Source organism: Fukomys damarensis, unplaced genomic scaffold (assembly GCF_012274545.1).
Source record: "Fukomys damarensis isolate Sample0158 unplaced genomic scaffold, DMR_v1.0_HiC HiC_scaffold_22, whole genome shotgun sequence".
In the NCBI taxonomy this organism is placed as follows: Eukaryota; Metazoa; Chordata; class Mammalia; order Rodentia; family Bathyergidae; genus Fukomys; species Fukomys damarensis.
The window spans coordinates 10,110,056-10,121,364 of record NW_022900934.1 but is presented as its reverse complement, the minus strand read 5'-3'; the positions used below and the strand labels follow the sequence as shown (position 1 = coordinate 10,121,364).

Here is an 11,309-nt window from a genome sequence, read left to right as displayed (position 1 = left end):
TACTGCTTTAATTTTTTTTAAAAAAAAATTAAGAGTAAGAACCCAAATGTAGACGTTCACTTATAAATTATACGTGTGCCTGTCTGGGGACCTAAAAAGAGCAGGTGTGCAATATAAATATATTATGTGCATTATAAAACACACGTAATAGAAATTCTAAAAGGAGTGAGGAAAAACTAAATAATAGGAGTGTTGATATATCCTTTGCAGAGTCCAAGAGGACATCTAACGAAGCCACTACAGTCTACGGGACCCCACCCAGCAGCCACTGAATACCTGTTTTTCAAAGCCATGACTTGATCTTAGTCTTAGCAAACTGAACATCTGGGAAGCAACCGCTCTTTGCTACATGGATCCAGCACCCTGGCCGTTGTGAAGTACAAGCCGAGTAACCCTGCTCAAAATGCTTGGGACAAAATGCTTTAGATTTCGGACTTTTTCAGATGCTTGAAATAACTGCACATACATAACAAGGCACCTTGGGGAAGGAACACAAGTCTAAATATGAAATTCATTCTTTCATTTACACCACACACACTTGCCTGATGGCAGTGTCATATTCTTCCTGTGCCTGTGTTTTGTCCTGAGGTCAAGTGTGGGATTTTTCACTTGTGGTATCAACCAAGGCTCCAAAGCTTTCAGACTCAGGAGCGTTTTGGATTAGGGAAGCTTGGCCTGAGCGAGATAAGACTTTTCCCTGACTTCGCCGCCTTGCTAGGCAGACAGCACTGTGTATGTCTGACCTCCCTGTGTGTGAGCTGCCCACCCCGCTGTCACCCTCCCTGCTGCTATCCTAGGTCCCAGCCTCTCTCCTCAGGCTCCACAGGCAGGAAAGAGACTCCCCAGGTCACAGTCAGGGCACAGGGCAACAGGTGGCTTCCTGTCCTTACCTTGATAGATGCTAATCAAAACCCAGATTAAGAACGTCTTGTAGGACAACGGTCGTCCCTAAAGGAGAGACAGAAAGATTCAACAGCAGGTCACCGGGGTGACTGCAGCACAGGATGCCACTGGCCTCCAATCTGCCACCCTCATCCACACACAGCCACCTGCCTGTCCTCATCCAAACAGGCTGACATCCAGACACACGCCAGGAAGGGGCCGACGGCAGGCGGGAGTAAGCCTGTCTTTTAGCAAAAACCCCAGAGGAAGGGAATCGCACACACGCCACACACGCACTCCCGGGAAGGGCCGTGGGGCACCGCCAGTTGCAGCTGCAGTCAGGGGCCTTGGAAAAGCTGTCCTGGTTTCATCTGCACACGGCTGTGCAGTTTCTTGTTCTCTACCCGGGAATCTACACTGCTTTAAGAAAAACATACATTCCCATGCTTTCCCCCCAAAGCAGGAACAGCCCTCTGGAGTGCGGTCTGTGTAAAGGGAAAGAGGGCGGGACGGAACCCACGGAGGAAAGGAGGAAAGAGGGAGGGGCAGAAGGAAAGGGCGAGGCAGGGAGGGAAATCCGTGCACCTTGAGCAGGTCCTTGTAGAGCTCGGGGTACAGCATGGCCACTTCCGACTTGACGTCCTTGTCCAGGACCAGGGAGAACACGGGGAACATGGTGTAAATCGTGGAGTACCTGGGGAGAGAACAGGGCCCCGGTGGACTGTCTGCCTGTCGCTCCCCACCACAGCTGTGCACCCAGTGCCTGTCACAGACATGCCCAGCCCTGCTTTCCCGTGGCGTCTCAGACCTGAAAAAGACTGAAACCTTGGCCCTGCCAGCCTGTGTGCTGGTTCCTGAGTCACTGTGGGTCACTTCCTGCAGGAAGCTAAGGAGGAAAGTGACAGAGGGAAGGAGTAAGATGTACACATGTGAAAGGTGCAAACTCAGAGACGGTGGCCAAGGAGAAGGACATCACAGTAGACACCCAGAGGAGCAGCCGTGCCAGTACAGGAGGAAGAGCATGCCTGGGAGGAAGGACAGCCAGCACAAAGGTCCTGAGGCAGGAGTGTGGCTCTCAGCAAGACCAAGGTGGCCAGGACTGAGGGGATGACGGAGACAGGCCACACAGAGCACAATGTAAGAACCCCTGACTGGGTTCTGGCTTGTTCTTTTACTATGCCAGGATCTGCCAGGTGCAGCCTGCATGTATCTAGGGCCCCGGGTAACCACACTCCCCCTGCCTGGGGAAGCTGCAGGCGGAGCCCCATCTCGGAAGGGTCAGAAGGCATGCTGTGACACTGCGGGCCAGACGACAGCAAGTGTCCAAGTGAGGCCTTTGGTCACCACGGCACCCGGGGACCAGGTAACCAGCTCTGCCTACCCCCACCCTCTGGAGCACAGCTCTGCCCCAGCGGGCCTCCTACTTTCTCTTGGGCTCAGTGACAGCCAGAAGGGCTCTCTGGACCCTTCCAGGTCCCCGGTGGCATCGCTGGGCCTGTGACCCTTACATCTGCGTCCCACTGCCTTGGCGCACACACTCTCCAACCTGGTGAGGGGCTTAGCTAAGGTTCAGAGTCTGGCGGGATCGAGCAGGGTTGGAACCACAAGTCCACAGTGACCAGGGGACCAGAGAGCCTCTAGAGCCTCTTCTCCCTCTGTGGCACATTAGCGGGTCTCGCAGAACATTAACGCCTTGTGGGATTTCCTTACCCAATGATGAGGAATCCCTGGTAGAGAGGAACGGAGGCGAAGTAGAACACGGAGGAAAACACAGCCTGCGTGAAGAGAAAGGAGGACGTCATGGAGAGTCCTGACGGCAGCCTGACCCTTACACAGCGCCACTCCCGAGGAGCAGGAGCTCTCCGGGCTCCGGGGACCAGCCTAAGACTCCGTCGCCTCCGTCATACAGGTGGGGAAGCTGAGGCACAGAGCGTATCTGGCTTGCCCGAGACCACACAGCTGAGGCAGAAGGTCGCCCACAGTCCACAGAGGGTGTCGGGCAGGAGGACGGCCCTGCAGGACCCCAGCCCAGCCCGGGCTCCGGGGCCCAGGCTCCCGACTGCCTCCCAGCTACTGCCACCTGCGTGCGGCACACAGCGAGCACACAGAAGCAGGCACGAGAAGGGCCACGGCGCTTCTACCCCAGCTCCCTGGTGCCCGACGTGGCAGGCAGGGCCGTACTTCCTAGACTGCGTGCCTGAGTATTTGGAGGAATTTTTAAGTGTACAACAGGCTAGTTTTATAATTAGACAAGAGCAGCAATGACATTCACAAATCTTCTATCATAGAAACGTCTGCTTCCTGATCTGGGAGACACCAGCTACCGGCAGTGAAGACCAGGGGAAGACGACGCTGGCCCAGTGCTCCCCGTGGCCCTTTCTCGGACATCTGTGGACTCACAGCAGGACCGCGGCCCTCACACTCATTCCCATCAGGACAAACCAAAGGGAAGAGGCTTCGAGAACAGTGAACTCTGAGAGAGGCGGGGCCAGCTGGCAAACAGCTTCTACCAGAGCTTCCCCAAGCACCCACCACGGATGGAGCACGACGGCGCAGGCACAGCCACGCTCCCCAGGCACAGTGCCACCAGGTGCCAGGGCCACAGGAAGCCCCGGGGCCCCTGGTCGCATTTCCAGAATCTCAGCACCCGGAAATGCCTTTCAAATGACCCCTCCCTGGAGGACACTTCGCAAAAACCTCAAGAAACTGGTGTCCACTTTGCAAGGGACCTCAAGGACCCTTGGCCCTCAGTGGCCCACGCAGCCACAACGCCTGAGCCTGGGCAAGGACACTGTGGGGAAAATAAAAACACGGTGTCCACCCCTGCCAGACCAAGGTCTAGACACAACCCTGAGACATTCAGGACAGGGGGAAGGCAGGCTCTCAGCACAAGGAACCCTGCCTCATTCTGGAATTTTCTTTCTGAATCAAAATGAATAGTAACACCCAGGCGTTACAGTACTCATCTCATCCAGGCCGGCTTTTGGGTTTGTGCCTGGGACAAACTCATTCATCTCCCAGGGACTGAAACTACAGCAGTACCCAGCTCAACTGATGAATTAATATAAATCAAAAGCACAGATGTGGTCTGATGAACCACACCAGCTGCTGAGCTTTAGACTTTTTTGATAAAAATCATTTTAAGGCTCTATTCACAAATACAATTGATATTTAAAACATAAAATTACCCAAACAGGCCGGGATGGGGCCAGCAGAGGGCGACTTCTCATGTAGAGCCCAGCGCATTCCATAAGGCAGACTGCCTTTCACATGGGATCAAACACCTTCTCACAAATTAAAATCTCCCCTTATATTTACATCTCATCTGGTTTCATTTTATTAGCAACAGTGAGGATGCTTCCAAGACTAATGCCTCAGAAAACTCGTTTTCTAAGTGGCAAGTCTGAGGCACATCTCAGCGCCCCCACTTTACAGGCCAAGAGACTGAGGCCGGGGATGACAGTGAGTTGCTCACGGCCTCCCAGGGGCTTAGGGGAGCAGAGGGTTCCAGGACCCCTCACTTCTGTGTTCTTCCATTAAACTGGGAGCATCTGTACCTCAGGGCCCAAGCAGGAACACAGCCAACAGCTTTGCAACACCCAAAACGTTTTCTGTCCTTCCCTTTGGCCTCTTTCCTACGACACTCAGCTATCTGAGGATGGATTTTGAAGGCGTTGGTGAGGGAGAAAGTGAGCAAATACATACTGTAGAATCCTTCCGTGAAAAAGTGAGATAGGAGCAAATGCTAATCCACATAACGAAGCTCTCCCCCACCCGGGCTGTGCTGTGAGCTGTGAGCGGAGAAAAGCCTTATTCCGTGGGGACCGCACGGTCACACACCCACCTGCATGGTGCTGATGCAGAGACTCCTGTGGATCACAAACTGGCTGAGCGCAGCTGAGCGCTTGTAGCTGTTCCGGCCATGCACCATGAGCAACCGGCCGAGATGCTTAAACTGAGTGACGGAGAAGTCCGCGGCCAGGGACGCTTGCTTCCCTTCCTAAAATCCAAGGCCGTTGGGCACCATTGGAAGCACAAGAGGTCAGTGCAAACACATTTTGTTAATTGGAAAAACAAGACACGGTAAGGAGATCTTTGAAGAAACTCAATTATGAGATTCTCTGGTTTCAAGCTATATGCAGTTGGTGGTCCATCCCTAAATTTGATTTAAAAAGAGGAATTCATTTAAATAAAAACATATTAAGTAGCAGATAGTTATAACTTAATGAGTTTAGCATTAAGCCTTCAGGGTTCGGCCCCCTCTAATGTGTGTCAGAAGCAAATAATCATTCCATGATATCAGAATTATGTTTTATAACATCCAGGTCCCTGCAGAGGTAAACGTTAAGAGGGGAAAAACACGATGCTCCTGACAATACTAAACGGAATATTCCCGACACACAACTCTGCAGGTTTACAGAAGTAGAACAACTGATACACTGCTCATTTGCAAGGGCATCGAACCACATCAATATGGGCCAGAGGGCCAGGGAGGCCTCCTGATATGACAACGGGGACAACACAGGCTTCCCTCTGTGACACACCAGAGTCCACATCAAATCACCCGGGCTAGCAGGTGCCAGGGGACCTCCTGTCACTGTTCTGAGCGCTTCCAAAATACCCAGGACCTGAATAAACCCCCTACCCCGGAAAAGAAAAGAAGACAGATTTTTTTACGTTAAAGAAGATTAAAGAGACACAAAACCAAGCTAATAAATGTAATCTGTGATCCCTGATTAGTTCTGAGGCTTTTTTGAGCTCTAAAAGGCATCTGGAGACAACGGGGGAGACGTGACTATGAACAGCAGTACCACAACACCAGAGGTACATCTTGGGCGGGGACACTGCTATTCGGCTGATGCAGGAGAAGGAGATCCAGGGTAACACCACCATCAGATGTGCAGCTGAGAGACAGACGGGACACATGGCAAAGGCTTACAAATGGTAAACCCAAGTAAAGGGGAGAGAGGTGCTCACTGTTCTTCAAGTTTTCTGAACAAATAACATTTTTCAAAATAAGAGGATGAAAAATGCTGGTCATACACACTCTGATGGGCAAAAATCTAAGATGTAACAGATTCAAGTAAACAGAACAACAAAATGTATGGAATGTTTTTTAAATTATACATGAAAATAATATATATACATGTGTGAAATATGCATATATAATATATAACACATACATACCCACTACCAAAAATATACACACAAAACAAATTTTAGAATACCTAATATTACTAGCTCAATGCTGCTGTATTTTATCTTAAAAGTCACTTTGATTTTTGTTGTACTTATTACTTTTTTACCCTAAGAAACAAAATAATGAGACTATAACTGTAATACAAATATTTCAGTCCTGTATAGGAAATTGTAAACAATTCTATCAAAGTTGAGCATACTTAACACCTACATTCAAGGAATCTACACAGATCTCAGACATGATAAATCATGCGAGACCCAGAGACCCATTTACCTCCGCAGCTAAGCACACACACACACACTCACACGATCTGGCTGGGAACCAGAGAAGCAGAAAGCACTGGGAAAACAGTTAACCAAATTCATGAAGACATACAACAAGAACTGCAGGGGAGCTTATTTCTGCTCCCCACTGGACCTTACGTCTCTAACAGAGCTCTGACACACTTGGAAGCTAACCTTGCCTCTACTTCCACTGATCACAAATGAGATGGGATGGAGTAAATCATAAGAGACAAGCACGCCGCTGGCAAGAAGGGAAAGACAGATAAGTTGTACACACAAACTTCTCAAAATTATAGCCACCAGCTGTCTGCAGTGGCACACGCCTGTAATCCTAGCTTTGGGAGGCTGAGGCAGGAGGATCGAAAGTTCTAGGCCAGCCTAGGCAACTTAGTAAGACCCCGGCTCAAAATACAATTTTAGAGAGGGCTGCGGAAATAGTTCATTTCTCCCTAGATTCAATCCCTAGCATTGCAACTAGACAGATAGATAGGCAGACAGACAGACAGGGTGGAGGGCCTTGTAGTAAAGGGTAAAGCTTGCCATATTCTTCCCTTACACCCAAGAGAACAGCACACGGCCTGATAGCCAACCAGGCTGACCACCAGGAAAGGCTGGCAGCATAGTCACTATACCCTAAAAATACAGGAAAACACTTCCTATTCCAAATGTGGGTACTGACAAGCAGTCAACACGGATCTGTAAGCGGGATGCTGCCGGTCTTGTGGTCCAGCCTCAGCCCGATGCCCTAAGCATCCTGCACGTCCCTGTAGGGAAAGGAAACGGCGCACGGCACACAGGGCGAGCTCACCTTGCCTTCCACCCCCACGCCACAATCCGCCTCCTGGATCATGCTCACGTCGTTGCCTCCGTCACCTGAAGGGCACAGACCAGAGAGGAGGGATGGGGAGGCGGCGAGAGGCAGAGGGGCTCCTGCCTGCACAGCAGCGACAACGACAGCTTGCAGAGTGCCCAGCCTGGGGCCGCAGAGCTGGGCAGGGGCAGCCGGACGGCATCCACTCCGGTGTCCACGGCCGGCCGTGCTCGCGGGTGACCGGTGAGTGTCATGGCTGCAGCAGTGACGGGCACTGCCCATCCTGAGCCTGTGCGGTGCACCGTCTCCAGCACCATTTGTTTGTTTTGTTTTGCTTCATCTTTATTGAGTTTATTGCTACATTTTAGACAGTACAGTTCCATTCATCACTGGGATCTTGGACCTTACACAATCCATCTTGGCTCTTATTTTCCCCATTCCCCAGCCCTCCCTTCAGCCCCTCCACCCTTCCCTATTTACAAAGACATTTCCATCTTTTTCCTTTTCACATATTTTGTTTTCCCTTTTTACTTTTCCCCTACCCCTCCCACTTCCTCTACTCTTTCAGAGTTTTCTTCCTATTACACAATTATCAATTAAACATTTTGAGCCTTATTTACACTTTTAGTTTTTCACACCAGAGAAACTATTTGGTATTTACACATGTGTGACTTATTAATTTCACTTGAGAGTATGGCCTCAATGTGTATCCACTTAGCTATAAATCTCTCTAGTTTTTCATTCTTCAGGGCTGAGTAGTACTCCATTTTACTTTTTTTAAAATCTTCTTTATCCAGTGTCCAGTTGATGGGCAACTGGGCTGTTTCCAAGTCTTAGCTATTACAAACTGTGCCACTATAAACATGGGTGTGCATGTATCGTTGTTGTATGATTCTTTTCTTTTGGGAAGGTACCCAGCAGATGCGGCCCTTTCCAGCCTTGTAAGCAGCATATGGACCCCACTGCTTTTATTCCTGCTCTTGTGATGAGCACAGCGAGGCTCAGGTGAAGGAAGCCAGCTGGGGTACCCACCAGTGAAAGCCAGCAGAGAGATTCAAGCACAGTCTGAGCCTGCACAGCGTGGCCTCCACCCTCTGGGATGGCATGTGTGATCTCAGGCCACCAGCAAAGGAGAGGAGGCCCTCGGACCTGCTCACTCTCTTTCTCAAAAGGAAAAATAAAAATAGTAACAACAGTTGTGTAAGGTGTACATGCCCGTAATCCCTAATTCCAACTACTCAGGTGGCTGAGGCAGGAGGGCTGCAAGTTCTAGGCCAGCTTGAGCAGCTTAGCAAACCCTGTCTCAAAATAAAAAGAGAAAGGGCTGGGAATGTAGCTCAGTGGTAGAATGCCCTGGGCTCAGTCCCCAGTGTTGCAAATAATAACAACAAAAAGAATAAAGTGGCCTGGGGAATTGGAATAACACATCAGTGGACCCAATTATTTTTATGAAAAATAAATTCAACATAGGAGCAGGACACGGTCAACAGTACAGGGCCCCAGGCAGCTGCCCACCTGCACGGGCGAACTTACCTACTGCACAGGTGAGCTTTCCGGTGCGTTCCTGGAGCAGGCGCACGATCTGGGCTTTCTGGGTGGGGGCACAGCGGCAGCAGACCACGGCCGGGCACTGGCAGGCCAGCTCCATGAACTCGTACTCATAGTACTTGAGACACACCTGGGGGGTGCGCAGACACAGATGAGGCCAGGCAGGGTCACCTCCCAGCCCCGAGGCTCCTGGCCCCCGGGAGCCCCCAGCTGCAGGGCCCCGCACCCACCTCCAGGGAGTCTCCAGAGATGACCAGGGCACAGTCATGCTTCCTGCGGAAGGCATTCAGCTCCAGGTGGGCCTCCCCACGGTTGGTTACCTGGAAGAGAACACAGAGATGTGCAAGCCTCACTCTCTGGGAACAACAGAACGATGAACAGCAGCTTCCTGGGCCTGGAGAGAAGACAACAATCACTCGGGCCAGGACGCTCCCCTCTCTGCCGCCAGGCCAGAGCCAGATGAGACCCTGTTTGCCATGACCGTGGGGATCCAAGGGCCTGTGCACCAACCATCACCTTCCGTCCCTGGGACCCAGACTGCCTGCACTTCCATGGTCCCCAGCCCCACACCACACTTCCGGTGGGCTTCTCACACGGACTCTCCTAGTGCCCACAGGTGCACAATCACAGCTCCGTGTTACACTTCGGCAAACTGAGGCAAGGCGAGGGTGTCAGCCTGTCTGAAGCAACACAGGAGCACAAGCAGAGCAGGTAGGAGGAGTCAGGCGTCTGGCCACAGGGAAGACCAGTGGGTGTGGGGGTGTGGGGTGTTCTGTAGGCTGTGTGAACCACACCCGGCTCTGTCGGTGTAGCGCAGAAGTAGCTGTGGACGGCACGACTGTGTTCGGATGAAACAAAACACCTGTCATCCACAAAGGAGGTGGCTGGCCAGGGAGCCATGACTTACAATCCCTGAACAGCACACGCTGTTCTCTCTAAAGTCACTGAGTTAGCAAATACTGGAATGCAGCCTCTAGGGGAAGCAGAGGGCTAGGTTCCTGCAAGCTTCTGCCCACAGTTATTTTCGTCGGTTTGTCAACACCTAACAGAAATGTCCGCAAAAGGTTCGCCGGGCCGACTGCTCTCCTGTCCCCTCCTGGCAGGCTTTGGGGAGGTGACTGGATCAAGAGGGCACATGTCTCACACACGGGTTATGGCGTTTGAGCTCAGAGCTGAGGAGGTGGTTAGGCTGTGGGCCAGTCTGGGGGACGCAGCTCACTGCAAGGCTGTAGCTTAGCCCAGCCCCCCGTCACTCTCTGCAGCTGGCTGCTGCGGGGTAAGCAGCTGTCTCTGCCACAGGCCCCTTCAACCATGACATTTCCGCCTCCCCACAGGCCTAGAAGCCACAGAGCCAAGCGGCCACGGACCGCAACCTCTGAAACCGTGAGGCACAATTAATCTTTCCTCACCAAAGTTGTTTTCCTGAGGTTTTCCATCGCAGTGACAAAGAGCTAATGAGAAGTCCCTGACTAACAGCCAACAGCCCAGTGGCTCCAGCCTGAAGGAGACTCAGAGGACCCCACGTTTCCTGTCAGACACTCCCGGCCATGCACTAGCTGGCTCACGGCCCTGTGCTGAGGGCCACTGTAAATAGCAGTCTGCTAAGGAAAAGCACAAAAATGCAAAATCCCAACACTTATGTGGTCTGTGAAAAGGGCCACTGTTTTATAGTCCCAGTGCTGGAACCGGAAGGCCACAGTTAGCCTTGTTCAACCTCAGCTTGGGAGGTGCATGTTGGGTGACTACATTTTTTTTTTCAACTCGATTTATGATCAAAAGATATGACTGGGGTGGGGATTTAGCTCAGTGGTGCCACCGCCTGCCTTGCAAGCACATCATCCTGAGTTCAATCCCCGATACCAAAAAAAAAAAGAGTGATATGATTAACTGTTAGGAACTATTTCAGGCCAGGGATTTAGCTCAGCAGTTTGGTGGCCTGTCTTGCAAGCGCAAGGACCCGAGTTCAATCCCTGGTACCAAAAAAAAAAAAAAAAAAAAAGAATTATCTCAGTAAAAAACACATTGCCTTTAATCCCCACCAAAATACTCCCTTCCCTTCAATATACTGACCCCTTCATCCTTGCCACTTTTGAAGCAGTCCTGGAAGGCCTCTTTCATGAGTGTCTTTTGTTGCACTGTCATGATGCCTCAATGTCCTGAACGGATTCAAAAATTTTCCCTTTAATGGTCGTTTTGACTTAGGGACGAGCCAGGGGTCACGTGGTGCCAGGCTCAGCAGATGAGAATTAGCAGATGAGCTTAATACCCTTGCCAGCCCGGCTTTCCACCGGACAGCGCCCAGCAGCTGCAGTCACTGTGTTTTTGATCACGCTCCATAAAGATACTCACAAGAGGACTTCCAGAACTGCTCCAGAGCGTAGAAAGGAGGACGGAATAGGGGTATCCAGAGTGAGGGCGGGTATTTGAGCAGAGTTAATGGTGATGTATCTTTTATCGTAATCAAAAAAATTTTTTAAACATTTTAAACCTTCACTATATACCGTGATCACACCTCCTATGTGTGCAAGTGACTGTGAACGTGTTGCAAGTATTTTGGGGTCACAAATACATTTCAGTGAATAGG

The 11,309-nt window shown here is 51.0% G+C and overlaps 1 protein-coding gene across 6 annotated transcripts in view; it reads right to left on the bottom strand.

Annotated features, from left to right (window-relative positions):
* The window catches only part of Atp9a (ATPase phospholipid transporting 9A (putative)), a 143,495-nt gene that overhangs the window by 4,493 nt on the left and 127,693 nt on the right, over nucleotides 1-11,309 (bottom strand). For all 6 annotated transcript variants that reach the window (XM_033767138.1, XM_010618208.2, XM_010618207.3 and 3 more), the window contains 7 exons: nucleotides 8,956-9,045; nucleotides 8,711-8,855; nucleotides 7,175-7,239; nucleotides 4,727-4,882; nucleotides 2,593-2,657; nucleotides 1,468-1,576; nucleotides 891-948 (listed from right to left, as the gene is read on the bottom strand). In XM_033767138.1, coding sequence (XP_033623029.1) covers nucleotides 891-948; nucleotides 1,468-1,576; nucleotides 2,593-2,657; nucleotides 4,727-4,882; nucleotides 7,175-7,239; nucleotides 8,711-8,855; nucleotides 8,956-9,045 — 688 coding nt within the window. The remainder of the gene's footprint in view (nucleotides 1-890; nucleotides 949-1,467; nucleotides 1,577-2,592; nucleotides 2,658-4,726; nucleotides 4,883-7,174; nucleotides 7,240-8,710; nucleotides 8,856-8,955; nucleotides 9,046-11,309) is intronic.